The sequence below is a fragment of the Neophocaena asiaeorientalis genome, unplaced genomic scaffold (genome assembly GCF_003031525.2).
Source record: "Neophocaena asiaeorientalis asiaeorientalis breed wild unplaced genomic scaffold, Neophocaena_asiaeorientalis_V1.1 scaffold364, whole genome shotgun sequence".
Classification (NCBI taxonomy): Eukaryota; Metazoa; Chordata; class Mammalia; order Artiodactyla; family Phocoenidae; genus Neophocaena; species Neophocaena asiaeorientalis.
In genome coordinates this window covers 2108850-2129100 of record NW_020172457.1, presented here as the reverse complement: position 1 = coordinate 2129100, position 20251 = coordinate 2108850, and the positions used below count along the sequence as shown (strand labels likewise).

The following is a 20251-nucleotide window of genomic DNA, read 5'->3' as shown; positions in this document are numbered from 1 at the left end:
CACATGAAAATATGTCCAGCATTATTAGTCACTAGGAAAATGCAAATTAAAACCACAATGAGACACCACTATACATCTATTAGAATGACTTAAAAAAATTTTTTTTAATTGATAAGCTCTCGAGGACATTATCCTAAGAGAAATAAGCTAGACAAAGAAAGACAACTACTGCATGGTATCACTTATATGTGGAATCTTTTTTTTAAGAAAATCACAGAAACAGAGTAGAAAAGTGGTGGCTGGAGGATGCGGGAAATAGGAAGTGGCTGGTAAAAGGGTACAAATTTCAGCTCTAAGATAAATAAGGTCTGAGGATCTAATGTAAACCAGAATGACTATAGTTGATAACACTGTATTGTATAATTGAAATTTGCTGAGACAGTAGTACTTCATGTTCTCATTGTTATAAAACAGAAACTAACACACCGTTGTAAAGCAATTATACGCCAATAAAGATGTTAAAAAAAAAAAGGCTAAATATGTGAGGTGATGGGTGTGTTAATTAACTAGATGAAGGGAATCCTTTCACAGGGTGTACAGATATCAAATTACCATGGCAGGGCTTCCCTGGTGGCGCAATGGTTGAGAGTCCGCCTGCCGATGCAGGGGACACGGGTTCGTGCCCCGGTCCGGGAAGATCCCACATGCCGCGGAGCGGCTGGGCCCGTGAGCCGTGGCCGCTGAGCCTGCGCGTCCGGAGCCTGTGCTCTGCAACGGGAGAGGTCACAACAGTGAGAGCTTAAATTTAAAAAAAAAAAAGCTTAAATTAAAAAAAAAACCTGACAGCAGTAAGTGCTTTTGAGGATGTGGAGCAACCGGAACTCTTGTACATTGGTAGTAGGAAAGCAAAATAGCACACAGCTGCTTTGGGAAACAGTTTAGCAGTTTCTTATAAAATTAAACTTATATGTACCATATGATGCAGCAATCCCACTTGTAGATATTTACCCAAGAAAAAGGAAATTTTATACTTACACGAAAACCTATACACGAAGCAGCTTTATTCATAATCACCCCAAACTAGAAACAACCCATATGTTAGCTGGTGAAGGGTTAAATTGTAGCACATCCATATGCAGGAGGCCACTCAGCAATCACAAGGAATGAACAGCAACATGGATGAATCTCAGACTGAAAGAAGCCAAACCCCAAAGGCCACATGCTGTATGATTGCATTTATATGGCATTCTGGAAGAGACAAAACCGTGGGGACTGAAAATAGAGCTGTGGCTGCAGGAGCCTTGGGGTATAAGAAGGGGCTGACTTCAAGGGTGGCACAAGGGAATTCTGGAGGTGATGGTATTGTTCTATAATTTGATTATGCTGATTCTTATACAACTGGCTGCATTTGTCAAAACTCATAAAACTGTACACTAAAACGGGTGAATTTACTGTTTGTAAATTATCTGTCAATAAACCTGACTCAAAAAAAAGAAAAATTATGGTTAAACCTATAGTTGCATCATTAGGGATGATGCCCAAGGCTGTGGCCATTTGTTTAGGAATATTTCTTGTTACCTGATGCCAACTCTAAGCATAACAGAATCCTAACTGTGAATTGTCATTATGTCTACTCCCAGTCAACCTTCCATGTCAAGATCAGACAGAGAACCTAAAACAATCCCTAAGCTTACAGAACAACCTGTTTCAACTATGCCTGCCAATGGATGGTGCAGGGGGTTTGTTTTTAATAAATACCTGTATGAGTGGTAGAATTATTTGGCCTGCAACGTCTTTCATTACAGCTTAATACAGAGGTTATGGAGTAGCCAATCCTTACGCATCTCAGAGTTCCTTGGCAGTTAGTGATACCTACCAAAAAGAACCTAAGAGTTTTACATTATCAGACTGACTCAGGGCATTTCAACATAGGAATGTACTCCTTCCTCAAGCTCACTCAGATATGTCCTCTATGACAGGTATCACCTCCTGTTCTGAATCTTTCCTCTGCAAACTTCCATGGCACCCTGGGTACACATGCTTCTGAGTGAGAAACTGTCATCTTTTGGTCATTTTTTTCTTGGTCATCCCCATTAGGCTGTGAAGTCTTTAATGGCACAAACTGTGTCTTACATTCCCAGGGCCTAGCACAATTTCTAACACACTCATACATGTTCAGTAAGTGTTTTGGTTAAGTAATAGGTTAGCAATAATAAATATAATATTGCCAGCCCCTGTGCTCTATACTCTTTCTATGTAGTAGCTCCTCGGAGCACCTTATGAGGTATGTGTTGTTATCATCCCCATTTTACAGATAAGGAAACTGAGGCCTAGAGAGAGAAAGTAACTTGCCTGAAGTCACATAGCTAGTAAATGGCAATTGAAACCAAAGTTTCAAAGATCTGTGACCTCTGCCTCTCATTTTCACTACAACAGTATCTGCTTGAAAGAGATAATGCTTTTCACTCTATGCAAGCAATCTTGTCATGGAAAGGATTTTAGAGCTCATCTACTCCTCACCCCCAATGTATGGATTAAACAAGCGAGGATCACAGAAGCTGACTTGTTTGAGATCACACAGTTTTTCTATAGAATAACTTAGAAGGTTTTCTGGTGAAAAGGGGGAGGGATACATAAAAATTTACAGGGCCACTGCTGTCTTAAATTTTCGGGTGCTCTGTCACAAGAAGATGGTTATTGTCATCAGAAAGAGTTATTACTAACTGCTTTCTCCATCTCTCTCCCTTTCAGGGTTCACTGTTTCCACTATCTCATCCCTCTAGCGAAGGAGGGGAACTACGCCATTGTCGCTAATGTGGAAAGTATGGATTATGACCCTCTGGTGGTCAAGCTCAACAAAGATATCAGCGCCATTGAAGAGGCCATGAGTGCCAGCCTCCAGCAGCACAAGTTCCAGTATATATTTGAAGGTCAGACCCTGCCTCTGTCCCTGGGAGTTTGGGAGGAAGGAAAGGTGAAGGTTCTCCTGATTTTCTCTATTACTGAAGTTCAAAACTTGTAGGAAAAGGTTGTTGATTTTTTTTGTCTGTTTTTCCTTTTGGTTCAAAGCTGCAGTGCCTAGCCTCTGTGTGTGTGTCTAGGTAGGCAACAGTATGGCTTCCATCTGCTCCTTCTTCATAAGGAGATTTAATCCGAGGTAAGGCAGATGGCAGCCAGGCTGCCTCCTTGACATGCTGCTCATGAGAGCTGGGTAAATTTGTGGAGTGGACCACAGATGAACTCAAGAGGAGCTCATAAAGGAAAAAGAAACACACACACACCATACAGAGACAACCCTGAAAGATCCCCTCGTTGGCTAAAATTATCACTGGAAGGGGAAGTTTTCTCTCAGAGAACGAATTGTTGTCTGAAAAACACAGAAACCTCTGATGAGCAGCAGTTTTAAGAAGGCTGCATCCATAAATGCCTTCAGGGTCGAGCAAGTAAGGAAGGGTGTGAAAGACAGTACTTTCCAAAGGCATTCGCCTTCAACATTTAAAAAAATGCACCGCCAGCCAAATCATTTTCGTGATGAATTCCTCCAAAGGACCCCTTTTAGGATTTCAAATTATATCCCCTTTATTTCTTGTTCTGCTTGGTTTATATGTAGACTTGGGGGCCAAAAGTATCTGTGGCATCTCACAGAATTGAGCCAGTGTCATTCAAAACAATTAAGAATGTACTTAGCGCAAAGGATGGTGGCAGCCTAAAGATGGAAAGAGTGTCAACGCATGACCATGTCTTGCTTTATGAAATGGTTCTGTTCTAGCAAATGTGGACCCCTTGCCCCCCCAAAAATCCTATTTTCCCATTAAATTATAGTGATGGAGATCTGTTCTGAAGGGGAGTATCCCTAAAAGACTTTAGCCAGAAAGTATGAAAAAAGGTTAGCTATTAGTCAGCCCCATGGCTCTGTGAATTGGAGACTGCAGGAATACTCTGTAGCTTGACGGTACAGGGCACATCTAAGAAATCACTTTCCTGAGTACACAGAATTCCCTTCGGGCTCTTGACAGTGGCTCTTTCAAGCCCCACATATTAACATTCACATCCCAGAAGTTTCCTCTCATTTTGACCAGACATTTCTTAACATCTAATTCTGCTGGGCAGCAACATCTTCTTGAGATACAGGTATAATCCTCTGACATAGAAGAGATTTCAACTATAAAAAAAATCATAAATTTGAGGATTCCTATTTAAAAAGCTAGCTATCCCTCTGTGATATCACTTTCTAAATTCAAAAGGCATAACATTGAGTTTCCCAAGTTGGGGAGGTGGCAGTGGTCTCAGTCTTCTTGGTGTGTCAAGAAGGAGTATTCAATTTTTTTTTTAAGGAGTATTGCAATCACAGATATTGTTTAGAATTCCTGATGTATAGTGATAATACAAAGCAGACCAACTTTTAATTGGTTTATTATTATAATTGCTTATACTTAATTGGTATATACATTTATTTCTTTATTTATTATTCTCTACAAGCATTGCATTGCCTCACAGCCTCCAAGTAGGGCAGACCACACTAAAGCACTGCAGAACAAAATTCTGCGTGAAGTTACGGGCTCAGGAGAATCACAGCAAAATAACCTACAGAGGTTTTTCACGTAAACTGTCTTGCTTTAAATGTAAAATCCATGTGTGTGTTTCTTTCCCTTCGAGTGGAAAGCTTTTTACTTCGCTTTCAAATAGTAGCACATACACACGAATTTGTGGTCTTGAAGCCACACTGGGTGAGTGTAGCTGAAGCAAGAGACAGTGCCTTCTCCTGTCCTTTTTCTATATTTGTCCGAATCAAGGGAAAACTCATTCTGAAGACAGAAGGAGCCATTGACCCTGAAATTACGCCCTGAGACAAAAATAGTAGACCGCTTGTGACTAGTCAGACTAACTTTAGAATTCTGGGGAGAACATCTTGCCAGAGTCCAACTTTGTAAGAAGAAGAGAAAAAGAAGGAAGAGAGGTTTACTTATTTCCAAGTATTTAGAATTAAAGTCTAACTTCTAAGAATGGTAACCCACATGTGCCTCGGGTTGTTCTGAACCAGCATTCCTCAACTTCATTACCTAGGGTAACCTGACTGGGACCTCTTAGTTTGTTGATGTACTACCCAGCTCTTTGCTGAATTTCATAGACCTTGAGAGCAGATCACTTACGATACACCAGAGAAGTGCACAGGTGTCTTGTAGGAACTCCACAGTTAATGCATGATCTGCTTTTCCTTTGCACTTTGTTTCTGATTACATTCTCTCCAGTTACTACTTTAGAAGTATACTCCATTGTCAGTGTTGAGGTGTAGTAACATTAATGCCAATAGCCCATTTTCTTATTTTTACTTATGTAGGTTGCCATTCAACTTTTGAGCCAAAAGTACACCCCTACCTGTTTTGTAGGAGGAAAAGGAGACCAAACAGATCATCATATTTACATGTGTTCTTCTCCGCTTTAAAATAATTGTACAGAAAAACAAGAGTTCTTTGCACTTCAATAGTTTAAAGCAACCTGGCGTGTACTCTAAGCCCTGGAATGGTGACTTTAACTGTATATGGCAGTGCTGGAGCTGCAGATATACCAGTTTTTTTGCCAGCAGAAAGTCTCCCCATTTGTAACTACTTGGGCACTGTCTAAATACTCTGAAATCATTGTAAGATCAGCTGGTCCAACCATCAGAAATAAGTTTTCCTTGGTCATTTAAATTTTCTGAGCAGTAGAAGAGAGAAATCCCGTGTCGGTTTATGCAAGATGGCACTAATCTGTCTTCTCTTTCCTCTCCACTGCCCTGTGCTGATCCCTCAGGCCTAGGACACCTGATCTCCTGCATCCTTATTAACGGCGCCCAGTACTTCAGGCGCATCAGTGAGTCTGGCATCAAGAAGATGTGTAGGAACATTTTTGTCCTTCAGCAGAATTTGACCAACATCACCATGTCTCGGGAGGCAGACCTGGACTTTGCAAGGTAGGTGGAAAGATTGAGCTCAGTTCCTGTACCAAAGCCAAGGCCTCATTGTCTATCAAGTCATTTTTTAAAATGGGTTCTTAGTACTTAAAAACTTAGTTTAAAAAAAAATGAGGGCTTCCCTGGTGGCGCAGTGGTTGAGAGTCCGCCTGCCGATGCAGGGGACACGGGTTCGTGCCCCGGTCCAGGAAGATCCCACATGCCGCGGAGCGGCTGGGCCCGTGAGCCATGGCCGCTGAGCCTGCGCGTCCGGAGCCTGTGCTCCGCAACGGGAGAGGCCACAGTGGTGAGAGGCCCGCGTACCGGAAAAAAAAAAGAGAAACAGAAGTGATGGATGTTAATTAAACTTATTGTGATTATCATTTCACAATATATGCATATATTGAATTATTATGTTTACATCTAAAACTAATATGTCAATTATACCTCAATTTCAAAAAAAGGAAAAAAATGGAACAAATAGATGTACTTTGGTTATAGAGAAGGTAATTCTCTAAAATTCTATTGGATGTTTAACAACTCTTAAACAGGTAATTTTTCCTATTGTCGAACCTAAGTTCTTTTACTACAGAACTTTAGTAACTTTATTTTCTAATTGTAAATGTAATATATACTCATTGCATAAAATATGTAACATAAAATAGAAAGAAGAATATATAAACATTAGTCATAAACTTTTAATCTAGAGACTATGATATGTGATATACTTTCTCCTGGTTTTTGTACATGTGCTGTGTGTCTAGGTGAGTTCTCATGGGCATGCATATCATTTCTCTTTACAAAATTGTTAATGGGTTTTTTACTCGTTTAATTGCATTTTCCTATATCAATAATAATCTGTGAAAGCATGGTTTTTCCCATATCCATTAATATCCCTTGAAAGTATTATTTTTAACACCTGAACAAATGTTCCATGGAGTAAGTGAACCATAATTTAGTTATCTACGTATATGCAGACTTGTAGACATTTGAATCTTTTACATTTTCTCTCATCCTAAATAACGTGTTGAATATATTTTTACATGAATCTTTTTCCTCATCTCTTCTGTCTTTCCCAGTTGAAACCCATCCCCCCTTCTTTTTTTCATTGGGGGGAAAATGGTTACTCATCACTGCTCGCACTGTTCCTTTATGTAATTGAAGGTTCTTTTTTAAATAGCATTTTCACTTTCTCTTTTCTAGGGTTGCTGATCTCAGTTTTTAGTGTTTCCTTATAATACACTTTTTCAAATACAAGAGTTAATTTTATTCTCTCTTCATATGGTATCAACACTAGCCGTACCTTTTAAAATCAGTGGACCTTTGGAGCTTTAATGAAAACTTAAGTTTTGAACAGGATGGATAATGATTATGGTGTTGGTGCTTTATTGACGATTATGCCTAGATGAATTATTCCATGAACTCCTTTATGGCGAGGAAGTCTTTTGTTTTTAATAGTCCAGAATGCTCCTACCTAATATTTAGTATTTCTGTGTTTTTTCACTTGATTTTTTGATTCTTGTAGAAGTCCAAGAAAATTTGAAATAATTCTTGAGACACTTAAGGGGATGATGAAATGTTATATTACTTTGACAGCTATTAAGACATCTATGCTAGGATCTTTGTTTTGAAATCGTATAAGCAAGTATCTTCACTTTTAACCTGTCTTCTCCAATCTATCACTCCATTTGTTCCACTGCTACCCTGTTGTTCTGCTTTTCTGTCCTCCTTCCCTGTCTTTCTTTCTATTTGTGTTCATTAAATTCCCTATTTTAGGCTAAATTTGTTGGAAAGCGTTCCTTGCTCAGATTAGGGAAACCAGGTGTGACTGAATGCTGCATTTATTTGGTCTCTCTGATGGGGAATGATCTCATTATTGAATTAGTCTATTCATAATAACATTGACAAGGGGAAGATAAGAACATGGAGGCCTGAGGGATACAGAGAAGCATTACTAATTCTCTGAGGAATATAATTCCTAAATTCAATCAACCTTTTTTTAAATCATTTTTTTTTTTATTTAGCTGAAATAAGTAAATTAACACAGCTTTTGGCAGACAGTATGGGGCCCAAACACGTAGTAAAAACACTAGCATCTGAATAATGAAATGTTGACTGGGCGGTATTGAGGTTGGCATCGATGGGCCATATACCGGCAAAGCAATTCTTCAGCAAAGCCATGCCTTTCACAGTTGGATTTGGGAGTGGTATCCAAGGAAGTGGGTATAAGCTGAAATGTGACCTCTTGGGAGAGGTACTGCTATTACTACTCTTAATGGATTATGAGAGGAGATAGGCTAGCTTAAGTGTATAGCATTGGATGATTCTGTCCTGATCTCAGCTCAAAAGACACATCTTTACCAGACTTGTAAGCTCCAGGAAGCCCAGATTTTTTCTGTTTCCTCGGTGCATGGACCAGAGTAAGTGCTCATTTTGTGTATTGGATGAATGACTAGGTATCAAATCAAGGCTTCTTTTTGTGGTAAAGAATTTGGATAATGACAAAGTTTAGTTTATCTTTAATGCCCTGAACGTTTTAACCAGCTGACGTGGGTCAGTTTTCTTATTGGCTTATGAGAAACAGAGCATCTCCCTTGCAATTCTTTCTCTGTAGAGAGAAAGTGTTACAAAAAGGAGTACTACATCCCTACTATTCATAGTCTCTTTCTCCTTCATTTTCTCTCACTCTCATACATACACAGACACATAAACACACTTCATAGCCTTATTTTTTCTGTTCTTGTTTTTGGTAGGGACAGGTTTTATGAAATGGGCTCTATCAATTCTACTGAATGTGAAGCTATGTAAAGTAAATATAGCAGCAATACCAAAATAGCCAGAAATAATAGACTGTAGCAGCAGTGTGTCTCAGCATTCCTTAAGCAAGTCTAATCAAGCATAGACAGCATCTGTATTTCCAGCAAATCTCTATAGGAATGTAATCTTCTAACACAGTAATTAATCACTAGTTGCCATGTGTCAGAAAACTTATTTAACAAGAAGTTGCAAGGCTCTTGTAGTTTTTTACTTTCATAGCCTTCCCGGCCAGTGGAAAATAGAACACTCCTTCCATAATAAAGAAATGAGAGATCTGCACTGATTCCATTTATGCTGACTCTTTTACTCAGCGGTATTGTTGAGTAGTGGCAAACCACTACTCAGTGGTATTGTTGAGTTGTCACTTTTTTCATACACACCTTTGCTCCAGCTAATCTCTAATAGGGATAAATCTTGGGTAAGCAAAGGATCGAGATAACCTATAACATGACCAGAATTACAGAGAGACCCTGTCCCCTATGGTAATTTTCTCTGCTATGGTTTTGACCCACCGCTGATTTTTCAGACTCAAAAAGAGGCTTTGTCCTGGAAAATCACTACAGACTAACTAGAAAGTAGAAGGCCTTTTTTTTTTTTTTCCTGGATGTTAATTAGATTTATTGTGGTGATCATTTCACAATATATACAAATATTGACTCTTGTTGTACACCAGAAACTAATACAATGTTATATGTCAATTATAACCCCAATAAAAAATCACTCTCTCTATATATATAGATTTTTTTTTTTTTTCCTGGATGTTAATTAGATTTATTGTGGTGATCATTTCACAATATATACAAATATTGACTCTTGTTGTACACCAGAAACTAATATAATGTTATATGTCAATTATAACCCTAATAAAAAATCACTCTCTCTCTATATATAGATATAGATATATGTGTATATACGTAATATAGTTTTATGTACACATATCCATTTAGTTCTGTTTCTCTGGAGAATGCTGAAGAATACAGGCAGTCACATTTTGTATTTTTAGATTCCTCATGAGAGAAGGTTGGCCATTCCTCAATATTCCATTGTTTTCCATGTTTCAGTGTTTCCTGCACTGGTTTTCCATGTAAATTTCAGAATATCTTGGTTGGAAAAAAAGATATTACTGTGTGTGTGTGTATAAACATAGGCAGTTCATATACAGAGAATTTTTCCAATGTAAAGGATCTTCATTATATTTAAACTCACACTCTTTTATGTACATCTAGAATACTCCTACCTGTTAGCTGTTTTCCTTCACTTTTGCTCAGTAATCCTTTTCTTGGCTAGTTTGCTGACGTTTTCCATCTGAGATATGCAACAAGATTGATGGCCTCAAACCTTCAACTTCAGCTTTCCTCCTTTTGCAAGTTAGGATTGGGTTTGGGTCAACTCTGGGTCAAAAATATATTAGGTTAGTCTTTTCAGATTGTGTTTAGATCCATATATCAAGAACACACTAAAATTGAGATGGCTTCCTTGGCTGCCCTCTTAAACCATTCGACCTTTGAAGATTCTGTTAGCAAGAACACTGTGGTGGAAGTCAAACCACTCTTAAGGTGCTAGAGTCCTAGCTTGGAGTTGTGTTACTTTAGGTAAATCACTGAACTTCTCTGATGAAAATTGCACTGCCTACCTTAATGGAACTCAGGAACAGATGATATTGGATTTGGAAAATTAATTTGTAAGCTGTCAATGAATATCAAAGTGTATTAAATTTTTCTTCATTTCCTAAATAAATGACACTTGATTTGTAGTACTACACCCTATCTACCACTTCCCAGTTTCACATTAAATCAAAATTATAATCTCTCATATCGTTGTTGGATAGTGAATAGACATACTGAAACCTCTAAGCATATTTGGAGACCTGCATTCCTTTATCTGCCCTATACAACTTACCTAGTATAGGAACAAGCTTCAAATTTGGGAAAAGCTGCTCACTCCTCGATTCCATGGTAGGGTCTGAAGCATTCAGAGCAAACAAAAACGCAATTAGAGTGATTCTAGTGTGAGGTATAAAAGACCAAATTGGCAGCCTCTCTTTTCTCGTTGAATGGTTACTAAGAAAGCCCTGCTCTTCCCAGCATAGGTACTCATCATCTATTTCCCATGATGTAGCAGAGTTATGATCACTCTTAGAGGGATACCAACCAAGTGATTTTGTTTTTAATGATGGGCTCTCTCTGCTTCTAGATGCCCCACCCCTCTCTAGCCCCAGTCCCTCTTCCAGCAGCTCCAGGTTAGCTTTGAAGCTGTTCTATATATGCTGACTTAACCAGTGAAGCTCTATATCTCCCATGTATAGTGCCCATACTGTGAAGCAGGAGCATCTCCACAGAAGATACCAGAAAAATCTCACTGGTAGAGAAGGAACCATTTGGTACCCGGGGACCAAAAGAGAAAAAAAATCTTACCTGAACTGCCGCCTCTGGACATGAGCTTATATGGAGAAGTACAATACACTAATATTTGTTTAACTCAATAAGAGATTGAATCAAGAAAGTGAAAGACAGCCAGTAGAGTGGGAGGAAATATTTGGATATCATATATCTGATAAGGGACTCATATCCAGAATATATAAAGAATTCTTACAACTCAATAATACAAAAACAAATAATCTAATTAAAGACTAGATAAAGATATCTCAGTAGCAATGAGCATACCTAGTAACCCGAATCTAGTTTCTAAGTACTATTCTTCAAGAAAAAGAAAGCAGGGATCTTGGGGGAAATGGCTGATTGTAGGACTGGAGCAGGAAATATACAAGATGAGCCTGGAGCATCTTGTAGTACCAGAAAGTAAGGAAGTACTAAAAACATGCACACACATAGCACATTGTGTCAAAGAGGCACAGGAACCAACAGAAGGAGCTCCCAATGGCAAAGTTGGGATAATCTGAGTAAGAAAGTAAATAAAGTAGTACTGAATTATAACCCAAAGTATAAAATAAATATCCATAAGTCCATACTGATATAAATGATTGAATACATTGGTAAACGAGGAAGAGACAAATCTGTGCAGAGGCATTCCAAATAGATTATGTAGCTACCGTACTCTAAAGGTAGGGGAGGGACTTCCCTGGTGGCACAGTGGTTAAGAATCCGCCTGCCAGTGCAGGGGACACGGGTTCGAGCCCTGGTCCGGGAAGATCCCACATGCCGCGGAGCAACTAAGCCCGTGCGCCACAACTACTGAGCCTGCACTCTACAGCCTGCAAGCCACAACTACTGAGCCACGTGCCACAACTACTGAGCCCGTGTGCCACAACTACTGAAGCCCATGCACCTAGAGCCAGTGCTCTGCAACAAGAGAAGCCACTGCAGTGAGAAGCCCATGAGCCTCAACAAAGAGTAGCCCCCACTCGCTGCAACTAGAGAAACCCCCCTCACAGCAACGAAGACCCAATGCAGCCTAAATAAATAAATAAACTTATAAAAAATAAAGGTAGTGGAGCCAAACATTCCACTTCTTAAGGTAGGTTTCACATAGTGACTTCCTTCCAGAGAGTACATATGGAATGGGGGAGAGTAACTTTATAGTGGAGAAATCTGACACATAGTATTTCAGCCAGGCAGTCAAGGTCAGCATCAACATGCATAAATCATGCATATAATAGAGAGAAAAAATATCAAATAAATTCGAATACATGCACATCCTACAAAACACCTGTCCAGTACTCCTCCAAACTGTCAAGGTTATCAAAAACAAGGAAAATCTGACCAACTATTGTAGCCAAGAGGAACCTAAGAAGACATGACAACTACATGTAATGTAGTATCCGGGATAGGATTCTGAAACAGAGAAACGATGTTAGGTAAAAACTAAGAAAGTGTGAATAAACTATGGACTTTAGTTAATAATAATGTATCAGTATTGGTTCATCAGTTGTGATAAATGTATCATACTAATGTAAGATGTTAATAATAGGGAATCTCGGGGTAAGTTATATGGGAAGTCTCTGTTCTATCTTCTCAATTTTTCTCTAAATCGAAAACTATTGGGGAAAAATTAAATTATTAATAAAAAGAATAGGCAAAGGATTTGAATAGACATTTCTCCAAAGAAGCTATATAGATGGCTAATATACACCTGAAAAGATGCTCAACATTATTTGTTACTAGGGAAATGCAAATCAAAATCAAAATAAGTTACCACATTACACCCACTAGGATTGCTATAATCAAAAAGAGACAATAGCAAGTGTTAGAGAGGATGTGGAGAAACTGGAACATTCATACATTGCTGATAGGAATATAAAATGATGCAGCTGCTTTGGAAAACAATTCATCAGTTCCTCAAAAAATTAAACATAGAGTTACCACATGACCCAGCAATTCTACTCCTAGACGTATACCCAAGAGAAATGAAAACTTATATCTCCACAAAAGCTTGTACACAAATTTTCATGGCAGCATTATTCATAAAAGCCAAAGAGTAGAAACAAGCTAGGTAACCATCAACTGATAAATAAAATTTGATAAATCCGTACATACAATTGGTATCATTCAACTAAAAGCTCAAGTACTGATGTATAATACAACATGGATGAACCCTGAAAACTTTATGTTAAGTGAAAGAAGCCAGTTACAAAAGACCATATATTTAACTCCATTCATATGAAATGCCCAAAATAGCCAAAGTTATAGAGGTAGAAAGGAGAGTGAGTAGTGGTTACTTAGAGTAGGTGGGTTGGAAGGAAATGGGGACATGGGTACAAGGTTTCCTTTTGGGGTGATGAAAATGTTCCAAGATAGATTGTGCTGACAGTTGCACAACCTTGTAAATATACTAAAAGACATTTAATTGTACACTTTAAATGAGTGAATTGTATGGTATGTGAATTACATCTCAATAAAGCTGGGTTTTTTTTCCTAGAAAAGAAAAACGAATATAATGTTATATGTCAATTATATCTCAATTTTTTTAAAGGTTGAGCTTTAAAGCTTTGAAAGTCCTAAATGTTAAGTCATAGGAAATAAGTAGCCCAAATTTTTTACTCACATTAATGGGGACCTTTATAAAGGAAATATCTAACGCTTTTTTGAGTTCCCCTAACCCATCTGGAGAGAGAGGAGATGGAGGCAGAATTAATTTTTGGAGGAGGTGATACTTAATACTAATCTTAAATGAAATTATCCAGGGTAGGGAGAGAGCCATTTGGAACAGGAAGGGCAGTTAGAGTGACTGGAGCAGATGCTCAAGGAAGGGAGTGATAAAATAGGAGACCTGAGGAGAAATCAGAACTAGCTCAGGATAAGCGCCACCCTATCAGAGGCTTTCTCTCTACAGTTTCAAATCACGCCTTCTTCTCCCACCAGCACTCCCTATGTTCCTTACCCTGATTTATGTTTCAGCACGTATCACCATCTAACATATTTTATATTTCCTTGTTTATTTGTTCCTCGTCTGTCTGTGAGCTCCAGAAGGCAAGGACTCTTGTTCACTTCTGTAGCCCCGGGGCTAAGAACAATACCTGGCATGTAGTAGGCATTCAATAAATATTTGTGGAGTGACAACTTTATTCTGTTGGTGACCTAAAGGGCTTTAAGCAGAAGAGTGAGATGGTCAGATTTGTATTCTAAGAAAATTATTTCAGTAGCTGTATAGGAAATGGACTTGAGGGCAATAAAGCTGGAGGCCTTGCTGACCAATTGGAAGGTGATTGTAAAGAGAGAGGTGTGTAGGGCCTGAACCAGATCAGTCCTGGTGGGGATGGAGGAGACAGATTTGAGACGTATGAACGAGCTAAAATGTGCAGGATTTAAAGAGCGATTGAATGGTGAAGATAAAGAAAAATAAGTCAGGGATGACCCTCCACTCTCTGACATGGCTATCCAGCTGGGTCCCAGTACCATCAAATAAGATACGCCTACAGGAAGAGGGAGGAATAGGCTTTGTGGAAGGAAGATCATCGTGGACGTGACAAGTGTAAGATGCCTGTGAGATATCCGAGTGGAGGTGGCTCATGTGCACCAGGATGTGTAAGCTAGAAGCTTGGAGGAGAGTGAAGGACGGGAGGGGCCTGGATTGAACAGTTTGGGGAATCCTCAGCATGGGGTCGTTGTTTAAAACTATTAGAGGAGGGCTTCCCTGTTGGCGCAGTGGTTGAGAGTCCGCCTGCCGATGCTGGGGACGCGGGTTCGTGCCCCGGTCCGGGAAGATCCCACATGCCGCGGAGCGGCTGGGCCCGTGAGCCATGGCCGCTGAGCCTGCGCGTTCGGAGCCCGTGCTCCGCAACGGGAGAGGCCACAACAGTGAGAGTCCCGTATACCGCCAAAAACAACAACAACAACAACAAAAAAACAACTATTAGAGGAGATGGCGAACCATCTCCTGCGGAACACCAGCCTGTAAAGGGCATGAGAAGGAAGAGGAACCCCAGAAGAGGATAGGGAAGGAATGGTCCCACGGTACAAGAGCCAGAAAAGGACAGCGTGTGAACGTGCTGCCTGCACCGCAGTAGTTCTTTACCCACAAATTGATACAGCATCTTTCTTCTCAGTAAATGAAAGCATCTTCTCATTTTAATTTCTCCAACTCCTCTTTGAGGTAAACGGTTCAGGTGCTTTCCTCAAGGTGACAGAGCAAGTGACAAAGCCAGCTTAAATATATCAGTTTTGGGCCCCTGCTTTATCCTTGACCTTGTACTTTCTCTAAGGCCAGGAAGGACCTCTGGCGTAGCTGAGAATATTGAATTCCTTCCAAGGGAGCTGCTTAGGTACACTTACTTCCTACAAACCTGTTGTACCAGGAACATTATTTTGGTTTTGGGCAGGAAAAGTTATGGGTTTTCCTATTTGGAGTGACCAGGGCATTTTTTGATGGATAGGGATTAGCGATGACATGCTGCCATCTGCTGGAAGCACCCACAGACATCTAGACAGACCTGTGGTCCCCTAACTCCCTGTCACTCTGATGAGTCAGGAGGGGGGTAAGCTTCAGAGGTGACTCCGCTGAAAATATGAAACACCCCCGCATTTCATAAAAGTTTCTTTGCTTGCTTGCTTGAAGAGCAACTTTGTTTCTAAAAAAAATTCTTTTTTCACATCATTTGCACATTTTCCCCAACTTTATTGTGCCATTAGTCTTAACTGCCTTTCTGATTCAGGGTAACCTATACCTTTTCCACCCTTTACCTGCAGTACTCCAGATTTTTGACTCAAGATCATTAACCGTGTGGATTTGTGATTGATTTTGTAGGAGAGATTAGTATGCTACCAAAATTCTTTTAATGATGATGCCACTAAAAATTCTGTTATACCTCTTGAATTTAATGGTGATGCAAAACTAGCCCTGACTTTCCCAAGTACCCAAGTAAATTGGGAAATATAATGGGCTAAATAGCTTTAAGGAAGTATGCCGGTTAATAAAATTTAGTAACAAAACAAATTTATATGGCATGATCTCTGAGGAAATTTTCGTAAATATCTTTATAAGTAGATTTAAATAGCATTACATCCCCCTAATTAAACTTTTATTTGACTTTGTTTCTGACCATACCTATTTCTAACCATACCACTTTCTACTGATCTCCTTTTTCTATGTTTGTTGCACTTATAGTAGGTTCCATACATTCTAACAATTAATTGAAATCAGTTGCTTAATTAGGGCTCTCTGAAGGCAAGTGAATACGCCTCGTGGTCTTCATATCCCCCAAGAGCACCATAAAACAATGAGTACTTAGAAGGCTCTCAAAAAGTAATACCTGTCAGTACTGGTGTTTGATTTCTCATAAACTATCTGATGTGTGAGGCCTTGATTAAGTAAGATTTCCTTTGATTACGCTCAATTAATGTCACTATACCTTGTACATACGTAATGTCAATGTATAATTTAGGGTTCCTCGAGATTATTGGCAGCCAGTGGTCGTGAATTGGAATGATTCAGAGATTAGCATAGATGACAGGTGTTATTATTTCCAATGAAGATCCCAAGGAACAGAAATCAGAAGTGACTTGTCCAGAATCTGTCATCAAATTGTGCTATTTATATCCCCTGCACTACCTCTGTAGTCGTCATAGTGCGGAAATTAAATTAATTCACCCAAGTGAGGCCATTTTCTGCCAGGAAAAGATTGCATTGTTCTAGAAAGGCATTAAGCTTATTCTGTGACTAAAGCCCATGAAAGACCATCTATTGACTCTATTAGAATTCTTACTGAAAAACTTGAGGCTGAAAGCTGACCTGTCTTGTTTTATAAATTAAGATAGAATGTTTAATTTTGATGCTTAAAAGTAGGAGACAGGCACAATTGCTACAGTGGTAAAAGCAGAGCTACAACCCCTTACAAACCATATCAAGGCCAGACTTGCTTCTGCACTCCCTTTCCTGTTCCATCTTTTACAAAAAGCCTTTCTCTCCATTCCCCGCCCCCTGCTTTGCCTAACACCACTTGCCAGTCTAAGAGAATAAGACCACAGTGCTGAAAGGAGGCCAGGTGGCCACAGTGAGCTCAGTGGTCAGCACCCAGCCAGGCCCTTTTGCTCTCTCAGCCCCCCTAACAGCCAGGTCCATATCGATTTCTCGCTTTATAATCTCTTTCCTCCCCCACCTCGATTTTCTGTACTCTGTAATTAATACCTCATTATATCAATATGGTTCTTCATTTGTACCCATCATTTAATGTTTTATTGCTCTAATTTTTATTAATGTGTTCTTTCTCCCCACTTCATTATAAAGTTCCTGTGACTAGTTGCCATGATTTATTTTGCTTGCTTTTGGTTTCTGAATTTTGTTTTCATTTTCCTTTACTTCTTCGTAATAGTAAGCAATCTAAAGTGTTCAAAAATGTAATTTGAGTTTTCAAGTATGTTTGATGAATATGAATTTCCATGCACGTATCAGAGAGCATCCATAGCTAATTACAGATAGGTTACCAAGAAATAAACATGTACCTAGCCTTGTAAACCTTTGACTCCGGACTAACTTTCACTAAAGCAAAGACAGCTTCTAGAAATCAAGTACCTTTAGTGTAAATCACCTAGAGGCCTAAATTAGTTAGTTTCTCCCAGTGACGATGATGATATATTACCATTTTAATGAAAGGGTAATTATTGTTACTGTTACATAATCGAACTCAGTAAATGACACAAACCATAGGAAATGCTCTACCTACATTGGTTCACTGAATCCTCCCTGAAACTATATATGTAGCTATTATTACCTCATTTTCTAGTTGGAAAAAAAGTAAAGCCTGAAGAGGCTAAGTAAATTCCCAGTTTACAAAATAATAAGATTCAGGGTTCAAACTTAGGTCAGTCCAACCCCAGAGTCTCTGAATGTTCTTTATCATGTGAAATCAGGGCTGTCGTCTGGTAAATACTGGGTTTCTGTTTTGCTTCGTTTAATTAAAATGCGATTTTATTTTTCAATTAGGCTCTCATCTTTCAAACATTTTCTTTTCCTTTATTTTTTCTGGTTGTGTGTCTCCATTGAGCTCTGGTCTTGGCAGTTGTGATTAATGCTTTAATTAGCAGTGTCACTGGAGGACTCTGCGGATCCCTCTCACGCTGGAATGTGTTGGGCCTGGTTTTGCTCAGCCATTAGGTCCTTGGTGCTGCTTGTTGGTCCTCTGCCCACTTTCCAAACAACCGTCCCGGAGCAATAGCACTGGACACCCAAGACCATGCTCTTGGAACCATACCGCAAATTAGAGCCAGTGCACGATTCATATCGCTGGTAAACTCTATCATAAATCTCAAGTACATACGCCTATACTCTTAAAACACCAAGCCGATTAACCAGGTGGTTCTCAAAAGCTAGAGGGTATAAGAATTTCCTAGGGAACTTGCTTTAGGTGGAATTCTTTGATTCCATTCCTAAAAATTCCAACTTTAGAAGGTTGAAGGTGGGGCCCGGGCAACTGCAGTTTGTTTAACAAGCGCCCAGGGGATCCTGCTGCAGGTAGTTTGGGGCACTCTTGGAGGAATACTGGCCTAACCTCATGTTCTTTGAGACTCTACAATATCCAGGCCATTTTTCTTTCAGCCTCTTATTCCCCTTCAGTCCCCATTACTCTTTTTTCTTCTCCTGCTGCAGGCAGTGAAAGTAAAAATTACCTGAAAGCACGTTTGTGGATTAGGTTAAATCATCATTTAAAACCCCTACAGAGTCACCATTGTTATTTTGAGGCAGCGACACGTTGTGTTCTTGGGAGTTTCGGGGTGAACAAAATAGTATTTTTTTGTCTAATGGGTGGCTGGTAAACAAATTCAGCCCGTGATTTTTGCATAAACTTCTGCACTTGTCCCTTGAGCTCTCTTGGCTGAAGTTTCCTCATCTATAAAATAAGGGTTTGACTAGAAGATCAACTCTAGGGTACCTTGCAGATAAGACTTGCCCCGAGTTGCACTATGTGTAGCCAGAGATGGGGTTCAGGGGTCTAGAGCTCCACCTCGACCCCTGTCAAAAGAGACCATCAGAGGAAAGGCTTGTAAAAGGAGGGTAGTTAACTCCCATCTAATTCCATAAAGATACTGCAAAGATTCCTCAGGTATACAGTGTAAAGCAGGCGCTTTAATGTTTGTTGACAGGATGGACAAACCAATGCATGTGTGTGTGAATGAATGAATGAAGAAAGAAGCATTGTAGGCCTGTTTCTTTTCACAGTCAAGATCATGGTTGTAGCATTTGCTCACCACACATACTGGGGAGTTAGACAGATAGAGAAGCTGGCTACTGTTTTTTGCATGACCTATAAAGGTCATATAAGACTCTGAACGGTAACTCAAAAAATAAACATGTAGGTACTCAAAAATATAAATGTCACATCGGCTGTAGCTCTTCATCTCCTTTGCTGTGCTGTGGTTTTCCAATTGATGGAAAGGTTTTATTCAGATCAGCCATTTCACTTTTTCCTGGAGGCACTCTTAATCTTTGTGTTCTAACCTTTAAGGATATAGCCTTCAGTTGCTGCTGTAATGATTTCCATTGCCTGGTATCCACATGTTTAAATTTCTCCAAAGAATTGCACACCTTCTGTTTTTCTCAGTTGGAGATGGGAGTCAAATGAAAAAAACAAGGGGGGGGTGTGAGAGGCCAGCTCTTGATTGACGTCTCTCTCTTGATACCTGGGTCAAGGGAAGGAGCGGATCAATGGCCTCAACTTTGCAGCGAGCATTAATACCGCCTCTCATGCTCCTTTTGGCAATCTTTCACAAAGGCGCTGATTAAACATTTTGGGGTACAGGGACAGAGGAGGGAGGGAGAGGTTGGGGATTTTTAGTGGCTAGAGCATTTTATTGACAACATTAAAGGCTTCATGATATATTCGACCAGAAATTAATTACAGCCCAGTTCACCATTTCTCCCTTAGGTGACAGTCTTCTGTTGATGTGTGCCACTGTGAAAGTAATAATAGGTTTCAAATGTTTGTGAAAAACATAAAGTAATTACTTGCTGTGATAAATCAGTTGTTTGAAGTTTCAGCTTCTCTCCGCTGCATGTATGTGGCGGTGGGTCTGTTTCTAACTTTAATTATATAGCATCGAAGAATTTTTATTTTTCAGTTTTCAGAAATTTTGCATTTTTTTTTCCTTTCTTGGTTTCCTAGTTCTCCAGGGATGA

At 39.5% G+C, this 20251-nt stretch overlaps 1 protein-coding gene across 1 annotated transcript in view; it reads left to right on the top strand.

Annotated features, from left to right (window-relative positions):
- EXOC4 (exocyst complex component 4) overlaps positions 1-20251 on the top strand; it is a 793839-nt gene that overhangs the window by 732076 nt on the left and 41512 nt on the right. Inside the window, exons 16-17 of the mRNA XM_024737973.1 lie at positions 2692-2870; positions 5731-5890. Of these exons, the coding sequence (XP_024593741.1) occupies positions 2692-2870; positions 5731-5890 (339 nt within the window). The remainder of the gene's footprint in view (positions 1-2691; positions 2871-5730; positions 5891-20251) is intronic.